General features: G+C 51.8%; 1 protein-coding gene across 4 annotated transcripts in view; it reads left to right on the top strand.

Annotated features, from left to right (window-relative positions):
• Positions 1-10937: 10937 nt before the first annotated feature.
• NRBP1 (nuclear receptor binding protein 1) overlaps positions 10938-20447 on the top strand; it is a 77942-nt gene continuing 68432 nt past the window's right edge. Inside the window, exons 1-2 of one of the 4 annotated variants that reach the window (XM_073335406.1) lie at positions 10938-11045; positions 12969-13205. In XM_073335406.1, the coding sequence (XP_073191507.1) occupies positions 12990-13205 (216 nt within the window). In that variant the 5' untranslated portion in view covers positions 10938-11045; positions 12969-12989. Of the gene's footprint in view, positions 11046-12968; positions 13206-20447 lie in introns of those variants that run through there. The other 3 variants (XM_073335404.1, XM_073335405.1, XM_073335407.1) reach the window with 3 other exon arrangements.

The raw sequence follows: 20447 nt of genomic DNA, 5'->3' as shown, positions 1-20447 counted from the left end.
ACCATTGAGAACAGTCTAGAGCCATCCTCTTTGGAACCCCCTTTCAGGTAGTTGAAAGCAGCTATCAAATCCCCCCTCATTCTTCTCTTCTGCAGGCTAAACAATCCCAGCTCCCCCAACCTCTCCTCATAACTCATGTGTTCCAGTCCCCTAATCATTTTTGTTGCCCTTCGCTGGACTCTCTCCAATTTATCCACATCCTTCTTGAAGTGTGGGGCCCAAAACTGGACACAGTACTCCAGATGAGGCCTCACCAATGTCGAATAGAGGGGAACGATCACGTCCCTCGATCTGCTCGCTATGCCCCTACTTATACATCCCAAAATGCCATTGGCCTTCTTGGCAACAAGGGCACACTGCTGACTCATATCCAGCTTCTCGTCCACTGTCACCCCGAGGTCCTTTTCTGCAGAACTGCTGCCTAGCCATTCGGTCCCTAGTCTGTAGCTGTGCATTGGGTTCTTCCGTCCTAAGTGCAGGACCCTGCACTTATCCTTATTGAACCTCATCAGATTCCTTTTGGCCCAATCTTCCAATTGGTCTAGGTCCTTCTGTATCCTATCCCTCCCCTCCAGCGTATCTACCACTCCTCCCAGTTTAGTATCATCCGCAAATTTGCTGAGAGTGCAATCCACACCATCTTCCAGATCATTTATGAAGATATTGAATAAAACCGGCCCCAGGACCGACCCTTGGGGCACTCCACTTGATACCGGCTGCCAACTAGACATGGAGCCATTGATCACTACCCGTTGAGCCCGACAATTTAGCCAGCTTTCTACCCACCTTATAGTGCATTCATCCAGCCCATACTTCCTTAACTTGCTGACAAGAATACTATGGGAGACTGTGTCAAAAAGCTATACGAACATTGTGAAATTCACAAGCTGACACGGTGTTCTCCAAGAAATGCACTCCAAGACAAGAACCGGATTGACCATATCATGATCAATGGCAAATGGCGACGCGTTCTGACAGATGTCAATGTGAGAAGTGGTGCAGATGTTGGCAGCAACCACCACCTTGTGACAGCCTCCATCAAGCTAAAACTGAGAAGTGTGGGTCCACCAAACAAGGGACATAGACGTTATGATAAGCTAAAGTCCCTTGAAATACAGAAAACCTTTGTTCTGCAGTTAAAGAACAGGTTTCAAGCACTTGCAGACCTTGATGAAGAGGAGGGGAATGTAGATGAGGAGATCAACAAGAAGTGGGACAAAGTAACAGCAATTTATAAACAGAGCAGTGAAGCCTGTCTAGGCTACAGGTGGAAGAGAAGGAAGGAGTGGATTACACCCAGCACATGGAACGCCAGAGAAATCAGATGAGCCCTGAAGAAAAAAGTTTTAGACACAAAAATCCCAGAAGCTAAAGAACAGATACCATGAACAGTATAGCAATGCACACAGGGAGGTCAAATGCCTTGTGAGAGTGGACAAACTGCATTATATTGATAATCTGGCAACACGAGCAGAGGATGCAACTGCTCATGGTGAACAAGGAACCGTCTATAAAACGATGTGGCTTATCAGTGGTAAACAACAGACACCAACAAACACACTCTACAGGAACAAATAAGGACACCAACTAACAACCGAAAAAGAACAAGAAATGCACTGGACAGAGCATTTCAAAGAATTGCTGAACAGGGAGCCACCTAAAGAGGAAGCAAACTTCCAGGAGGCAGAAGAAGATCTTGATATCAGACACCTCAACTAAGGAAGAGATCATTCAAGCCATCAAATCCTTAAAAAATGGGAAAGCTCCTGGCAAGGATAACTTGAATGCAGAATTGTTCAAGGTAAATCCTAAATTAAGAGCATCTATCCTGGCCCCTCTATTTACATCAGTCTGGGACAGGGAAAAAGTGCCAGATGAGTGGACCAATGGGGTTGTAGTGAGGATACCAAAGAAAGGAACTCTCAGTGATTGTAATAACTGGCATGGTATCACACTTTTATCTGTGCCAAGCAAAGTATTGTGTAAGGTCATAGGTTTCAGAGTAACAGCCATGTTAGTCTGTATTCGCAAAAAGAAAAGGAGTACTTGTGGCACCTTAGAGACTAACCAATTTATTTGAGCATAAGCTTTCGTGAGCTACAGCTCACCTCATCGGATGCATACTGTGGAAAATACAGAAGATGCTTTTATACATAGAAACGATGAAAAAAATGGGTGTTTACCACTGCAAAATGTTTTCTCTCCCCCCACCCCACTCTCCTGCTGGTAATAGCTTATCTAAAGTGATCACCTTCCTTACAATGTGTATGATAATCAAGGTGGGCCATTTCCAGCACAAATCCAGGTTTTCTCCCCCCCCTCCCCCTTTTCCACACACACAAACCCACTAGCTTATCTAAAGTGATCACTCTCCTTACAATGTGTATGATAATCAAGGTGGGCCATTTCCAGCACAAATCCAGGGTTTAATAAGAACGTCTGAGGAACGGGGGGGGGGGGGGGTAGGAAAAAACAAGGGGAAATAGGTTACCTTGCATAATGACTTAGCCACTCCCAGTCTCTATTCAAGCCTAAGTTAATTGTATCCAATTTGCAAATGAATTCCAATTCAACAGTCTCTCGCTGGAGTCTGGTTTTGAAGTTTTTCTGTTGTAATATCGCAACTTTCATGTCTGTAATCACGTGACAAGAGAGATTGAAGTGTTCTCCGACTGGTTTATGAGGTCATAATATTGCCTCACCATCGCCAGTATGGATAGTGGATTATGTTCTCACCAACATAGAAACATTCACATACTTGGGCGGCACCATCAGCCAGGACGATGGAACAAGCCAGGACATCTGGAACAAAATCAATAAAGCCAGAAACGCCTCCAGGAGCTTAAATACAGTCTGGAAATCATCAAAATACACCAAAACCAAACTCAAGATTTATCAGAGCTGCGTACTTTCAACACTGCTTTAGAGTGCAGAATGCTGGGGAAAGAGAAAGTCTGACATGTCCAAACTGTCTTCATTACTTACAACCTGCCTCAGAAAAATCCTCCATATCTTTTGGCCCAGAACAATCTCAAACCAAGATCTAATGACACAGTGCAGCCAAGAGGATCTGAGCACCATCATTGCCAGGAAGTATTGGAGTTGCAGCTAGCAAGAGATGTTAAGAGTAACAAGAGGGGTTTCTTCAAGTATGTTAGCAACAAGAAGAAAGTCGAGGAAAGTGTGGGCCCCTTACTGAATGAGGGAGGCAACCTAGTGACAGAAGATGTGGAAAAAGTTAATGTACTCAATGCTTTTTTTGCCTCTGTCTTCACGAACAAGGTCAACTCCCAGACTACTGCACTGGGCAGCACAGCATGGGGAGGGGGTGACCAGCCTTCTGTGGAGAAAGAAGTGGTTCGGGACTATTTAGAAAAGCTGGACGTGCACAAGTCCATGGGGCCGGATGCGTTGCATCTGAGAGTGCTAAAGGAATTGGCGGATGTGATTGCAGAGCCATTGGCCATTATCTTTGAAAACTCATGGCGATCGGGGGAGGTCCCAGATGACTGGAAAAAGGTGAATGTAGTGCCCATCTTTAAAAAGGAAGAAGGAGGATCCTGGGAACTACAGGCCAGTCAGCCTCACCTCAGTCCCTGGAAAAATCATGAAGCAGGTCCTCAAGGAATCAATTCTGAACCACTTAGAGGAGAGGAAAGTGATCAGGAACAGTCAGCATGGATTCACCAAGGGCAAGTCATGCCTGACTAATCTAATTGCTTTCTATGACGAGATAACTGGCTCTGTGGATGAAGGGAAAGCGGTGGTCATGTTGTTCCTTGACTTTAGCAAAGCTTTTGACACGGTCTCCCACAGTATTCTTGCCAGCAAGTTAAAGAAGTATGGGCTGGATGAATGGACTATAAGGTGGATAGAAAGCTGGCTAGATTGTCGGGCTCAACGGGTAGCGATCAATGGCTCCATGTCAAGCTGGCAGAAAGTATCAAGTGGAGTGCCCCAAGGGTTGGTCCTGAGGCCGGTTTTGTTCAATATCTTCATAAATGATCTGGAGGATGGTGTGGATTGCACCCTCAGCAAGTTTGCAGATGACACTAAACTGGGAGGAGAGGTAAATACGCTGGAGGGTAGGGATGGGATACAGAGGGACCTAGACAAATTAGAGGTTTGGGCCAAAACAAATCTGATGAAGTTCAACAAGGACAAGTGCAGAGTCCTGCACTTAGGACGGAAGAATCCCTTGCACCGCTACAGACTAGGGACCGAATGGCTCGGCAGCAGTTCTGCAGAAAAGGACCTAGGGGTTACAGTTGATGAGAAGCTGGATATGAGTCAACAATTGTGCCCTTGTTGCCAAGAAGGCCAATGGCATTTTGGGATGTATAAGTAGGGGCATTGCCAGCAGATCAAGGGACGTGATTGTTCCCCTCTATTCGACACTGGTGGGGCCTCATCTGGAGTACTGTGTCCAGTTTTGGGCCCCACACTACAAGAAGGATGTGGAAAAATTGGAGAGAGTCCAGCGGAGGGCAACAAAAATGATGAGGGGACTGGAACACATGACTTATGAGGAGAGGCTGAGGGAACTAGGCATGTTTAGTCTGCGGAAGAGAAGAATGAGGGGGGATTTGATCGCTGCTTTCAACTACCTGAAAGGGGGTTCCAAAGAGGATGGCTCTAGACTGTTCTCAGTGGTAGCAGATGACAGAACAAGGAGTAATGGTCTCAAGTTGCAGTGGGGGAGATTTAGGTTGGATATTAGGAAAAACTTTTTCACTATGAGTTTAGTGAAACACTGGAATGCGTTACCTAGGGAGGTGGTGGAATCTCCTTCCCTAGAAGTTTTTAAGGTCAGGCTTGACAAAGCCCTGGCTGGGATGATTTAATTGGGGATCGGTCCTGCTTTGAGTAGGGGGTTGGACTAGATGACCTCCAGAGGTCCCTTCCAACCCTGATATTCTATGATTCTATGGATCGGTTGTGGGCTTCGGATGGAAACTGATTCCATCAGCAGAGTAGCAATAAGATGGACACTTGAAGGCAAGCGAAAACAAGGCTGCCCAAAACCAACATGGCGAAGAGCTGTGGAAGCCAAGCTGAAAAACCTGGGGCACAGTTGGGGAACCATTGAAAGACTTGCCAGAAACAGACAGGAGTGGAGGAGCTTCGTCACTGCCCTAAACGCCAGAGCCGTAATAGGAACATGATGATGATGATGGCTCAAGAAAGAGATCTTGGAGTCACTGTGGATAGTTCTCTGAAAGCTTCCACTCAAAGTGCAGCAGCAGTCAAAAAATCTAACAGCATGTTGGGAATCATTAGGAAAGGGATAGATAATAAGACAAAATATCATATTGCCTCTATATAAATCTATGCCCACATCTTGAATATTGCATGTAGATGTGGTTACCCCATCTCAAAAAAGATATATTGGAATTGGAAAAGGTTCAGAAAAGGGCAACAAAAATGATTATGGGTATGGAACAGCTTCCATTAGGAGAGATTAATAAGACTGGGACTTTTCAGCATGGAAAAGAGATGACTAAGGGGGGAGATGATAGAGGTCTATAAAATCATGACTGGTGTGGAGAAAGTAAATAAGGAAGTGTTATTTACTCCTCATAAAACAAGAATTAGTGGTCACCCAATTAAATTAATGGGCAGCAGGTTTAAAACAAACGAAAGGAAGTATTTCTTCACACAACGCACAGTCAGGCTCTGGAACTCTTTGCCGGGGAGGTTGTGAAGGCCAAAACTATAATAGGGTTCAAAAAAGAACTAGATATGTTCATGGAGGATAGGCCCACCAATGGCTATTAGTAAAGCTACAAATTTGTCATGGATATTTTTAGTAAAAGTCAAGGACAGGTCACGGGCAAGAAACAAAATATCACAGGAGCTGTGACCTGTCCCTGACTTTTACTGAAAACATCCTTGACAAAATGGGGAGGGAGGAGGGTTCAGCTCCTCCCGTCTGCAACAGCTGGAGGCTGCAGGGACCCCCAACTGCTGGCTTCAGCAGATGTTACTGAATATGCTCAGTTCATGTGAGCATGCTCAGTACACCCTAAGTAGCACATTCAGTCAGGTAGCAATTATTCACACTACATGGCTGCTGGTCAGCTGTGGGGGCCCCCAATGTCACAGAGGTTTCTGGAAGTCACAGATTCTGTGACTTCCTGACTTCTGTGACATAATCGTAGCCTTAGCTATAAGCCAGGATGGGCAGGGATGGTGGCCCTAGCCTTGGTGTCCCAAGCTGGGAATGGACAACAGGGGATGGACCACTTGATGATTGTCCTGCTCTGTTCATTCCCTCTGGGGCACCTGGCATTGGCCACTGTCGGAAGACAGGATACTGGGCTGGATGGACCTTTGGTTTGACCCAGTCTGGCCGTTCTTATGATCCTAGGGTGCTTTTCCCACTTAAGGCAGTGCTTGTGTAACCCACACACCTCCTGGGTGTGGTGTTCTGTGCCATACAGTGGCACCGAGACAGTTGGCTTTTAGCTCATGTGGTAGAGGCTCATGCACTAAGCTCCAGAGGCCCCAGGTTTGATCCTGCCTGCCGACAACCGACCGGGGTTGGTTGGTGTTACACTTGCAGTGCCAGCCCTGAATTCTCTCGTGTAGAGACTCACTAGAGAACCCATAAAAGAGTAGTAGGGGAATAATAAAATAGTGTTTGCTTTTGTTATATTGGAACAGTAACCACGCTAGGCTATTTGTGTTTCTGCATTCTAGAAGTTGTTGGAAGGAGCTGGTGGTTTCTACAACTGCATAGGGGGATGGGCTCTTGTCACCTGGGGAAGTAGGGAAGACAGTTTGGATTGATAGTGTTAATTTTGCAACCATGGGGTTTAAAAACTTGATTTTTAAAAACGGAACCTTAGATTCTGGATCCTGACTCTGTAGTGATGAAAGCCACTCTGTAATGTAGACAGCTGTTACCAGGATAGGCTGGCCCAGTACAGGACTGTCGACCCACATTAGGTTTGGATGAACTATGTTTTTAAATTGAGTTGTGATATTGGCATGACCAACAGGCCCAAAGCACGTGACCAAAAAGGAAATCATACGAAAGAAGAGTTGTTGTGTTAAACTTATAGTGACCCTTTGAAATACAAGCATTCCCTTTTTTAAGGTTTGAGCTAAAGTACTAGAAATAAAACACCGTTAATTGCAGTAAATACTTGGCTATATAAAAAACTCCTTCACCTGACCTTAGCTAAGGTTCAATAATTGGTAATGACATCACTTTATGTTAAGCATATAAAAATAAACTCTTAAAGGGTTCATTGCTAATATCTGCCTGACCAAGTTGGAGCTGACGAATGAGTCTAAGGACCCCTGGCTTTAGCCCATTTGTAAGTACCTTGATCAAATGCTTTTGTTCTGTTTGGCTGAGGTAAATTGCTATTTATGTAGGCTTTTTAGGCATGGTTAGCTCAATTGCATAAACACCATTGGACCTTTGGGGATTGAATAAAGGAATTTATGGTTAAATTAGTGTCATGGTAATACTCTGCATAAATAATAACTCCAACACCCAGAGCAGAAGGGAGGAGAGTAGAATCCAGGTAGCAAATGCAAGGCTTTCCCCAGCCTACTGTAGGGAAGGGGAGCATGTGTTCATGAACAGCCAGAATGAGATTAATAGATTCTAAAGCCACAAGGAACCATTGTGATCATCTAGTCTGGCCTCCTGTAAAAAACAGACAGAGAATGACCCACAATTATTCCTAGAGCAAATCTTTTATAAAACCTTTCAATCTTGATTGAAAAATTGCCCATGATGGAGAATCTACCATGACCCTTAGTGAATTGTTCCAGTGGTTAATTACTCTCACTGTGACAAAATGTACACCTTATTTCCAGTCTGAATTTCTGTAGTTTCAGCTTCCAGCCACTGGATAGTGTTAAACGTTTTTCTGCCAGACTGAAAAACCCATGATCAAATATTTGTTCCCCCTGTCAGTACTTATGGACTGCAATCCAGGTAGCCTTCTCTTTCTCCTGCCAAATAGACTGAGCACTATAAGGGAGGCTTTCTAATACTTGAATCATTCTTGTGGGCCCTCTCTGACCCCTCTCCTGTTGATCAGTATCTGACTTGAGCTGTACTTGACACCTGAACTGGTCACGGCAGTCCAGCAGTGGTGGCACCCGTGCCAGAATCAGAGGGAAAATCACCTCGGGGCTCCTACTGGAAGTTCTCCGTACCCCTGTTAGCCCCTTGGGCTGCAGCCCGGCCCATATTCAGCTATTACTCACCAGGGCCCCAGCTTTCTTTGGGAGTTGCTGCCCCAAGCTGCACGCCTGATGCCTGCATGGACAAGGGAGGGGCCCCAGCTGGGGGGCAGGGCAGGCAGCGCCCATCCCCCTGGCCTCACGCCTGGTGCCTGCCTGGCTGGGGGGTCCCCAGCTGGGGGCAGGGCAGGCAGCGCCCATCCCCCTGGCCTCACACCTGGTGCCTGCCTGGACGGGGGGGCCGCCAGCTGGGGGCAGGGCAGGCTGCGCCCATCCCCCTGGCCTCACGCCTGATGCCTGCATGGACAAGGGAGGGGCCCCAGCTGGGGGGCAGGGCAGGCAGCGCCCATCCCCCTGGCCTCACGCCTGGTGCCTGCCTGGCTGGGGGGTCCCCAGCTGGGGGCAGGGCAGGCTGCGCCCATCCCCCTGGCCTCACACCTGGTGCCTGCCTGGACGGGGGGGCCGCCAGCTGGGGGCAGGGCAGGCAGCGCCCATCCCCCTGGCCTCACACCTGGTGCCTGCCTGGACGGGGGGGCCGCCAGCTGGGGGCAGGGCAGGCTGCGCCCATCCCCCTGGCCTCTCACCTGGTGCCTGCCTGGACGGGGGGGCCGCCAGCTGGGGGCAGGGCAGGCTGCGCCCATCCCCCTGGCCTCACACCTGGTGCCTGCCTGGACGGGGGGGCCGCCAGCTGGGGGCAGGGCAGGCAGCGCCCATCCCCCTGGCCTCACACCTGGTGCCTGCCTGGACGGGGGGGCCGCCAGCTGGGGGCAGGGCAGGCTGCGCCCATCCCCCTGGCCTCACGCCTGATGCCTGCATGGACAAGGGAGGGGCCCCAGCTGGGGGGCAGGGCAGGCTGCGCCCATCCCCCTGGCCTCACACCTGGTGCCTGCCTGGACGGGGGGGCCGCCAGCTGGGGGCAGGGCAGGCAGCGCCCATCCCCCTGGCCTCACACCTGGTGCCTGCCTGGACGGGGGGGCCGCCAGCTGGGGGCAGGGCAGGCTGCGCCCATCCCCCTGGCCTCACGCCTGATGCCTGCATGGACAAGGGAGGGGCCCCAGCTGGGGGGCAGGGCAGGCAGCGCCCATCCCCCTGGCCTCACGCCTGGTGCCTGCCTGGCTGGGGGGTCCCCAGCTGGGGGCAGGGCAGGCTGCGCCCATCCCCCTGGCCTCACACCTGGTGCCTGCCTGGACGGGGGGGCCGCCAGCTGGGGGCAGGGCAGGCAGCGCCCATCCCCCTGGCCTCACACCTGGTGCCTGCCTGGACGGGGGGGCCGCCAGCTGGGGGCAGGGCAGGCTGCGCCCATCCCCCTGGCCTCTCACCTGGTGCCTGCCTGGACGGGGGGGCCGCCAGCTGGGGGCAGGGCAGGCTGCGCCCATCCCCCTGGCCTCACACCTGGTGCCTGCCTGGACGGGGGGGCCGCCAGCTGGGGGCAGGGCAGGCAGCGCCCATCCCCCTGGCCTCACACCTGGTGCCTGCCTGGACGGGGGGGCCGCCAGCTGGGGGCAGGGCAGGCTGCGCCCATCCCCCTGGCCTCACGCCTGATGCCTGCATGGACAAGGGAGGGGCCCCAGCTGGGGGGCAGGGCAGGCTGCGCCCATCCCCCTGGCCTCACACCTGGTGCCTGCCTGGACGGGGGGGCCGCCAGCTGGGGGCAGGGCAGGCAGCGCCCATCCCCCTGGCCTCACACCTGGTGCCTGCCTGGACGGGGGGGCCGCCAGCTGGGGGCAGGGCAGGCTGCGCCCATCCCCCTGGCCTCACGCCTGATGCCTGCATGGACAAGGGAGGGGCCCCAGCTGGGGGGCAGGGCAGGCAGCGCCCATCCCCCTGGCCTCACGCCTGGTGCCTGCCTGGCTGGGGGGTCCCCAGCTGGGGGCAGGGCAGGCTGCGCCCATCCCCCTGGCCTCACACCTGGTGCCTGCCTGGACGGGGGGGCCGCCAGCTGGGGGCAGGGCAGGCTGCGCCCATCCCCCTGGCCTCACACCTGGTGCCTGCCTGGACGGGGGGGCCGCCAGCTGGGGGCAGGGCAGGCAGCGCCCATCCCCCTGGCCTCACACCTGGTGCCTGCCTGGACGGGGGGGCCGCCAGCTGGGGGCAGGGCAGGCTGCGCCCATCCCCCTGGCCTCACGCCTGATGCCTGCATGGACAAGGGAGGGGCCCCAGCTGGGGGGCAGGGCAGGCTGCGCCCATCCCCCTGGCCTCACACCTGGTGCCTGCCTGGACGGGGGGGCCGCCAGCTGGGGGCAGGGCAGGCAGCGCCCATCCCCCTGGCCTCACACCTGGTGCCTGCCTGGACGGGGGGGCCGCCAGCTGGGGGCAGGGCAGGCTGCGCCCATCCCCCTGGCCTCTCACCTGGTGCCTGCCTGGACGGGGGGGCCGCCAGCTGGGGGCAGGGCAGGCTGCGCCCATCCCCCTGGCCTCACGCCTGGTGCCTGCCTGGACGGGGGGGCCGCCAGCTGGGGGCAGGGCAGGCTGCGCCCATCCCCCTGGCCTCTCACCTGGTGCCTGCCTGGACGGGGGGGCCGCCAGCTGGGGGCAGGGCAGGCTGCGCCCATCCCCCTGGCCCCGGGCCGCCCCGCCCCGCCCCAGCCAGGGCTGCCGGCCAGACCGTTCCAGATGCCCCGCCCCCAGCGCGGATCCTGCCCGGCTGGAGGGGCGGGCTCTGCCCGGGTGCCGTCCAATCGGGAGGCGGCGGCGGCGGGCCGGGCGCGTGCCATTGGTCCGCCCGTGCGGGCCGCCAGCAGGGTGCGTTGCGCCGCGGTTAGTGCCGTGGCTGTCGGCGACGTAGCGAGCGGCCCCGGGCGGCGGCGGCGAGAGCGGGAGGCGCCGGGCCCAGCCCGGTGAGTGCGGCCTGTCAGCGGCCGGGCCGGCGCCAGGGGCCTGTGGGCCGCGGCGGGGTGTGGGGCGGGGGCGGCGGCGGGGGGGGCCGAGACCCGGCGGGTGGGCGCGGCGGCGGGAGGGGCCGGGGGGCCCGAGGCCCGGGAGTCCGAGGCGGCGGGGGGGGGGGCCCGGGAGTCCGAGGCGGCGGGGGCCCGAGACCCGGCGGGGGGGGGCGCGGCGGCGGGGGGGGGCCCGGCAATCCGAGGCGGGGGGGCGCGGCGGCGGGGGGGGCCCGAGGCCCGGGAATCCGAGGCGGGGGGGGGGCGCGGCGGCGGGGGGGGGGCCCGAGGCGGGGGGGGCGCGGCGGCGGGAGGGGCCGGGGGGCCCGAGGCGGGGCGGGGGGCCGGGCGGGGGTGCTGGGCCTGAGGTGGGGGGTGGGGGTCCGAGGCGCGGCGGCGGGGGGGGCCCGAGGCCCGGGAGTCCGAGGCGGGGGGGGGCCCGAGGCGCGGCGGGGGGCGGGGGGCCGGGCGGGGGTGGGGGGGCGGGGGGCCGGGCGGGGGTGCTGGCCCTGAGGCGGGGCGGTGGGGGGTGGGGGCCCGAGGCGCGGCGGGGGGCGGGGGGCCGGGCGGGGGTGCTGAGGCTGGGGGGTGGGGGGGCGGGGGGCCGGGCGGGGGTGCTGGCCCTGAGGCGGGGCGGTGGGGGGTGGGGGCCCGAGGCGCGGCGGGGGGCGGGGGGCCGGGCGGGGGTGCTGAGGCTGGGGGGTGGGGGGGCGGGGGGCCGGGCGGGGGTGCTGGCCCTGAGGTGGGGCGGTGGGGGGTGGGGGCCCGAGGCGCGGCGGGGGGCCGGGCGGGGGTGCTGAGGCTGGGGGGTGGGGGGCCGGGCGGGGGTGCTGAGGCTGGGGGGTGGGGACCCGAGGCGCGGCGGGGGGGCGCGACGGCGGGAGGGGCCGGAGGGCCCGAGGCCTGGGAGTCCGAGGCGGGGGGGGGCCCGGGGCAGGGGGCCGGGCGGGGGTGCTGGCCCTGAGGCGGGGCGGTGGGGGGTGGGGGCCCGAGGCGCGGCGGGGGGGTCTCCGGGCGGAGCGGGCACTGACCGGGGCTGCGGGGTTCCCAGGCTCGAATCTGCTTCTCCCCGTTCCCCGGGCGGGCCGGAGACGTCCCATTCCCGGGCGCTGGTGGGGCGGGCGGCGGCTGGTGTGTAGGGTCTGCCCCGTCAGCCAGGACCGAGCTTGGGCACTGGCTGGGCAAGTCCCCGGCGGGTGCTCGCCAGCTTGCCGGTGCTTGTATGAGCTTGTGACACTTCCCCCTAGCAGAGTTGGCCCCAAATCCGCCTCTTCCCCGGTCTAGGGATCTGCTGCACCGAAATGATTCTGGGAAGTCTCCGAGAATGGCCTCCGCTGCTGCTGGCTGGGTCCCAGGCCACTGGTACCCATGTGCAGGGCTCGCTCTTTGCACCTCTGGTAATGCCCAGAAAAATGCAGCTCTGCTTGCCTGAGCAGCAAGATTTCTCCACCTTAACCAAGCCCTTGTTCTTGAGCCTTCCCAGAAAGCAAGGCCTGCAGCTGAAGTGTGTGAGAGAGACAGAGGGCCCCCCACAGTGATTGACCCAGAACTGCCTGTAGGAGAATGGGAAACGAGCAAAACTCTTCACCCTCTGGTGGATCCGATTTCACAGAGAGAATGTTCTCCCCAAGCAACAAGGGGGGCTGCCGTACTTAAGGAACTTGTGGGGTGAGCTCACTGGTTGGGCCCAAAGCAGATCTGCAGTGGTCAGACACCAAGTGCTGCTTTGCTAAGTCTTAGAAGAATCAAGTCAAACTCTTCATCCTGAGTGAGCTGCCCTGAGCTGGAGAGTGGCTGTCCTTGGGGAATATCCGCTCCACTTTCCTTAGTACAGTGCTGGGTGCTTGACTAGAGGTGGTATATGAGCTTTGTTATGGTTTCCAGGTACTAGAGTTGCATCCCATCATGTCTGAAGGAGAAGCCAAGCAGGTTCCCAGCAGTGGCTCAGACACAAAGCCAGAATCCACATCTTCTGGGCCAGGAATGACCTCCGTGTCTCCACCAGTGACTTCTGCAGCTCCAGCAGCACCCCAGGAGGAGGAGGAAGAGGAGGAGAGTGAAGATGAGTCTGAAATCCTTGAAGAATCTCCTTGTGGACGGTGGCAAAAGAGACGTGAAGAGGTCAGTGCACAGCAAATGAGCAAGGGACAGGGAACTTGTAATGTTGGAAGGCCAAGACTGTAACAGATTCAAAAAAGAACTAGATAAATTCATGGAGGATAGATCCATCAATGGCTATTAGCTAGGATGCGCAGGGATGATGTCCCTAGCCTCTGTTTGCCAGAAGCTGGGAGTGGGCGATAGGATGGATCACTTGATGATTCCCTGTTCTAGGCATTGGCCACTGTCAGAAGACAGGATACTGGGCTAGAGGGACCTTTGGTCTAACCCAGTATGGCTGTTCTTATGTTCTAATGGCCTCTATTGAGGGGTGAAACACAGATGAGGATCAGAGGTGGGGGCCTATGTGAGCTTGTGAAATGCTGTACTTTCTTTTGGGTATAGCTAGTGTTTGGGGCTGGTGCAGAGTTACAGTTCCCCAGGAAGAACAATGGTGGGATGAGGAAGCTCAGCCTCGGGATGAGGAACTGCTTTGTGGTCTGGCTAGAAGTGAACTAATCTGTCTGAGTAGCCCAGGGCATCTTGTCCTGTGGTTGTCATGTGACTACCTCAAAGTGAGCAGGACAGATTGGTGCCATCAGTTCTTTTTATTAGTGAGTGGTCCAGTCATAGAACCTGGTTCCCTTCCTGAGCTGAACTGTTCTCTGCCTCTCTCAAAGTAGCTTTCTTCTGTTGGTTCCTTTACATCCTTCTCTCCCTCACCCTGTCGTCATTTCCAGATGATAGTTTGCTTTGCCCTGTTTGTGTAAGAGAATGAGACAACATACTGAATGTACCTGAGTGCTACTGAATAGCACTTTACATGATGGTGGAGTTATCTCCTACCTAATCCCCTTTGGATGGTGGCAAAAGAGAGAACTTCACAAGCCCCGTTTTGAAAATGATTTTCCTCAGTCTCTGGAATATCGAGTCCAGGGGCCTATCTGTGGTCTCTGTATGTTAGGGTTTATTTCTCTTTTTATCCAAGCTGGGTTAGAGCTGGTGCAGTTTACTTCTGCACAGAAAATGGGCAACAGAGAAGTGACGGATGGTGTCAAGGTTCCTTCCCCACTCTAGGGTACAGATGTGGGAATCTGCATGAAAGACCCCCTAAGCTTATTCTTACCAGCTTAGGTTAAAAACTTCCCCAAGGTACAAACTTTGCCTTGTCCTTGAACCCTATGCTGCCACCACCAAGCGTCGTACACAAAGACCAGGGAAAGAGCCCACTTGGAGACGTCTTCCCCCAGAATATCCCCCCAAGTCCTACACCCCCTTTCCTGGGGAAGGTTTGATAAGAATCCTCACCAATTTGTAGAGGTGAACAGAGACCCAAACCCTTGGATCTTAAGAACAAAGAAAAATCAATCAGGTTCTTAAAAGAAGAATTTTAATTAAAGAAAAGGTAAAAGAATCACCTCTGTAAAATCAGGATGGTAAATACCTTACAGGGTAATCAGATTCAAAACACAGAATCTCTCTAGGCAAAATCTTAAATTACAAAAAGACACACACACAGGAATATCCATTCCACCCAGCACAGCTTATTTTACCAGCCATTAAACAAAAGGAAATCTAACTCATTTCTAGCTAGATTACTTACTAACTAACAGGGGTTGTGAGTCTGCATTCCTGATCTATTCCTGGCAAAAGCAACACACAGACTCTTTGTCCCCCCTGCCCTCCCCCGCTCCCGATTTGAAAGTATCTTGTCTCCTCATTGGTCATTTGGGTCAGGTGCCTGCTAGGTTACCGTAGCTTCTTAACCCTTCACAGGTGAAAGGGTTTTGCCTCTGGCCAGGAGGGATTTTACAGCACTGTATGCAGAAAGGTGGTTACCCTTCCCTTTATATTTATGACAGATGGTATTTGTGGCATCAGTGCACATGTCTCATCATGTTGTTGGTTATCCAGAGAGCGTTAGCCAGTTTGTGTTTTGCTGTCTTTGTCTGGTGTGGTGACTGAGACCTTCTCTGATGTGGAGGTTACCACAATCATCCATCCCTCTGTCAGCTGCTGGCTGGACTCTTGCAGTTGTGGCTGTATTTCGGGCTTGACTTGGAACTTCAGCCAATGCAAAATACTGCCTTTTAAGTAGGGGCACGCCATGTAAAATTGACTCACATGCTGCTTGCTCTCACTAAGCTCCTGATGCACAGCAGGGTTTTGTTTGCCCTTTATAAAGCCCCCAGTGGGCTGTCACAGACGCTAGCTTCCTTCCGTCCTCCACTGTGGCCCGTGCATTTCACGTAGTCCTAGTGGTCTGTTACCAGAGCTGACCTCCAGGCAGGTGACAGGACTTGTCTATGAGGAGCGCTTGGGTCTGGGATTTGCTTCCTGATGTGGTCTGCTAAAACAAATGTGATCTTGAGGATCGTGCAAGACACACCCCATCCTCCCTTCTCAAAGCTTGGCTTTACTAGGGGAAAAAAGTGCACGCTTACTTCATGTCCGGTATTAGGTAACTTCTTCATGAAGACAAGGCAGTGGTAGTTTTAACACCTAAGTTAGAAGGTCAAGGTGAACCCAAGGCTTGCTCATAGTCTTGATATTGACCTGCTAATACATGCAAAGACCATGTGGTGCCTTGTTTTCATTTTATCTCATGTTAGCTAATACCAGGGAAACAAGGTGTGCTCTTGCTAGTAAAGGCATACCGTTGATGGGTACAAGGAGGGTATGTAAACGCTTAATAACTGCCTGCTTGTGTGTGGTGGGATGATAGTCTACAGTTATGTGAGCACATGTTTTCTTCATAGGACCCATTCTTCCTAAGCACCCAGGATGGATGGTGTTTAAGGAATGAGGCAGCTGCTCAGTATTTCTGTTTGACGTCTTAACTCAGTATGTGGCTCCGTGTCTCATTGATTGCACACCCAGATATCCACACATGGAATGACTAATGGCTTCATGGGCTTTTCTGTGGTGCTTATCACTGGCATATTGGAGCTTAACAAACATTAAATAATTTCTCTACAGCATGCTTGTGTGGTAGAGGGGGTTTTTGCAGATAAGGAAACTGAGAAACAGACAGATTAAGGCCAAAAGTTGCAAACTTCTCCAGCTGTCTGTTTTCCAGAATATTTGGCATTTCTATAAGGTTAGGTGGGAAAATGTGGCAATATTTAATGATGGAAAACCTAAAATAAATGAGCAAAGGGACCTGTCCAATGCCACACAGTGAGTCAATGCCAGAACTCAGGGCCCACTAACTCTTCATTTTTCCAGATCAAACTGCCTTCCTGCTAGAGATGCTCAGCATCTACAGTTCCCTTTGATTTCAGCTGAAGTTGTGAGTGCTTACCACTTCTGAAAGTCAGGCTCCATGTATCTCAAGTGAGGCACCCAGAAAATGAGGAACACACAGCTAGTGGCTGCCTATGCCAGTTTTGGCTTGACTTGCCCAATGGTCACATGGGAAGTGTGTGTGTTGGATAGCATATTTTTTTTTTCTGGGTGGTAGTCCGTTATCTTAACCATGTGGTCAGCCTTCCTCTTTCTGCAGAGAAGCCTTCCTGAAGGCTCGCCTACATGGGGAAAGTGACCACACTAGCTGTAGCCAAATAAACTATTCATGAATAGCTCATTGTGTGGATGCTGTTCTGGAATCAGTCACTTTATTTCAGATAAATTGCTATGGAAGTGCACTAATTATTCTGGAATTAAAGTGACTTTGATTCCAATACAGTGTTCACAGAAGGAGCTAGAGTGGAACAACTGTTCAGCTAATTTCTCTGTGTAGACAAACTTTTATTCACTACACACCACCTCCTAACTTTTGCAGCAGTGAGGTAGTGATCCTCTTGAAAACCCTCTAGTCATTACACAGCTGATTCATTCTCTGAGCATCATCCATCCTGTGCACTGAAAGGGGCAGATGCCTGTGGAACAAAATAGTATGTGATCGTTAGTCTACATCATGATGGATATGCATTGGGGAACAGAATTAAAGTTGCACAGGCAACCTTCATTTTGGCATTTCCTTTCTTTTGAATCATTGACTTTGTGACCTAAATAACATTCTTTTAGTGTAGTTTGGTGTATGTAATGGCCTAGGTTTCTTTACAATTATACAGAATTTGGCAGTGAGTTTTAATCTAGTGAGACCATATGTAGCAGCTGGAGAACATTGGGGCCCTGGCAAATCACCAAGAAGAGGGCAGATTTGCACTAGGATTTGCTAATAGAATGTTGATCGCTATTAAGTGCTTATCTTTTTTATTGTACACTTTATTGGGTACCAAGGGAACATGTTCAGAAATGTTTTTTTTTTCCTTTCTGCTTCACTCTCCTACCATTCTTGCAATAGGACAACCCCCTACAAGGGGTTTGTAGTTGCAAAGTATATAGTTTGAGTCATAAGTGAGGAAAAAAGTCTTAAAATGCTGCACATCTGTCTTCAGTAGTTTTCCTCCCACTTCCTTGTTTCTCAGCCATTCTTCCCCATAAATATATATTCCTTGACTGAGCCCAAACGTGGAAAGTGGTGCGTGAATGGAAACAAGTTTTTGTAGTGACATCCCACATTCGTAGCCAGAGAGCTGGGAAAATTCTATATGCCAGAGACCAACTCAAATTCTTTCTAAGAACTTACAGTTCTTTATGCAGGTTATTGAATGACAACACTTTGGATCAGTGAAATGCAGGATAGAAACAATACAAGTTTTAATATGGGTAAGTGTGTACATCTAGGACAAAAATGGAAGCCATACTCACCTGACTGGGGGGATTCTATCCTGGGAAGCAGTGACTCTGGAAAAGATTTGGGGTTGTGGTGGATAATAAGTAGAAGATGAGCTCCCAGTGTGATGCTGTGGCCAAAAGAGCTAATGCAATCCATGGATGCATAAACACAATCTATGTACCTGCATGAGTATCAAATATTTGATGATGGGCTCTTCAGTCTGTCAGAGAAAGGTAATAACATGATCCAATGGCTGGAAGCTGAAGCTAGACAAATTCACACTGGAAATAAGGCCTAAAGTTTTAAATGAGAGTAATTAACCATGGGAACAATTTACCAAGGGTCATGGTAGATTCTCCATTAGTGGAAATTCTTAAATCAAGATTGGATGTTTTTCTAAAAGATCTGCTCTAGGAATTATTTTGGGGCAGTTCTCTAGCATGTGTTATACAGGAGGTCCGACTAGATGATCACAATGGTTCCTTCTGGCCTTGGAATATAGGAATTGTTAATGCACACCTTCATGGGCTGTTCCGTGATCCTAAGTGCATAATATGGTTTACCTAGCAGCTTCTCATCAGAATTGCCCCTTTGAAAATTACCTCAGATTCCCACCACAGGGTTTGTGTGCTCCTTGTGGTGGATTTGGGGCTAAGGTTGTGGGGTCCCAGCTGTGGATAGCTGTGTCAGCAAAACACTTAAACATCTCCAAGATCTGTCTTGAGTGGTAACAGCTAATTTAGACCACATCATTTTGTGTGTATGGCAGCAGTCTTCCTCAGGTCTGGGAATGTACTCAGTGTCGCACCTAAATACAAGGTTAAACAGATTGTGTACTAACTACTTATGCTAAACTTTCTAAGGGACCATTTCAGGTGAAATGGCCTGTTAACACTCCTGTAGTCTTAGGACAAGAAGTCACCAGTTTAGTGAGATTCCTTTGTAACTCTTTGCAGTCAGCTTAATTTTGTATAATCAAGTAATTTTGTATCATCTGGAAACTTTGCTACCTCACTGTTTACCCCCTTTTCCAGATTGATTATGAATGTGTTGAACAGTGCAGGTCCCAGTGCAGATCTGTGGCAGACCCTGCTATTTACCTCTCATGCTATTTACGGCGCTTACTAGAAAACTACCTTTCCCTTCCCATGGTGCTCACTGGGTATTTCACTCAGCAATGAAAACCAAAGAATGACCAAGAACCCCAGATCTCACAGTGTTTCTCTGGCAGCTTTAGCTGATTTTTAGCCTTCCTAGTGCACTGTCTAGAGAGTACATCGGGTCTTGTATGCATCCCTGGGCCAGAACAAATGAATCTTTGTCCACTAAAGCCCTACCTTTACAAAAAGGATATGTTTCAATGTTAGCTCAATCAGGTTATCTCATCAGGATTGAAAAGTCCTGTTGCAATACAGCCAAGGAAGTTGGAAGTTAGATTAGCTCGCTCTTTTAGCCTTGGCTTGCCTAGCTAAAACATGGCTTCAAATGTGTTAAAAATCTAATGTAGACAAGACTATCCTGAGTTAGACTGCTGTTCCCCAGGGTAAAATGCAAACGGTTATAACCTGGAACAAGCATTTCATTAATGTCCACACTAGCTTTTACAAACATGTTTATTGACAGACAACCAACGTGAGGTAAAAACTCCGGTGTAGACATAGAACAGAATTTGTTTTAATTCGTTGTTAGAACTTTCCAGCCCTGTAGTGTTACGCTGGGGTCTGCAGACCCCTTGTGACTGGCATTTGAACCAGAGGCACCTGTGCACAGCTGGCATGCTTAGCAGAAGTAAATAGTACTGGGCCTGTGTGTTCGCTTTTCTCTAGGAACCAAGTTGCTTTCTCAGCTTGCTCCAGATGGGAGGACACTGATTGCATCCAATTACACACAAGTGCCTGAAGTTTTTTTCAACCACCTTGAAAGAACATCTAAATTTTTGACTACTGTAATAATATCAGAGTAGCAGCTGTGTTAGTCTGTATTCACAAAAAGAAAAGGAGTACTTGTGGCACCTTAGAAACTAACCAATTTATTTGAGCATAAGCTTTCGTGAGCTACAGCTCACTTCATCGGATGCATGCAGTGGAAAATACAGTGGGGAGATTTATATACACAGAGAACATGAAACAATGGGTGTTATCATACACACTGTAAGGAGAGTGATCACTTAAGATGAGCTAATACCAGCAGGAGAGCGGGGGGGGGGGGGGCGGAGAAAACCTTTTGTAGTGATAATCAAGGTGGGTCATTTCCAGCAGTTGACAAGAATGTCTGAGGAATGGGGGGGGGGGGTAAACATGGGGAAATAGTTTTACTTTGTGTAATGACCCATCCACTCCCAGTCTTTATTCAAGCCTAAGTTAATGGTGTCCAGTTTGCAAATTAATTCCAATTCAGCTGTCTCTCGTTGGAATCCGTTTTTGAAGTCTTTTTGTTGTAATATTGCGACTTTTAGGTCTGTAATCAAGTGACCAGAGAGATTGAAGTGTTCTCCGGGTGGTTTTTGAATGTTATAATTCCTGATGTCCAATTTGTGTCCATTTATTCTTTTACATAGAGACTGTCCAGTTTGGCCAATG

This window comes from Lepidochelys kempii, chromosome 3 (genome assembly GCF_965140265.1).
Source record: "Lepidochelys kempii isolate rLepKem1 chromosome 3, rLepKem1.hap2, whole genome shotgun sequence".
In the NCBI taxonomy this organism is placed as follows: Eukaryota; Metazoa; Chordata; order Testudines; family Cheloniidae; genus Lepidochelys; species Lepidochelys kempii.
The sequence above is the reverse complement of the archived record's forward strand: the minus strand, read 5'-3'. Positions and strand labels throughout refer to the sequence as shown.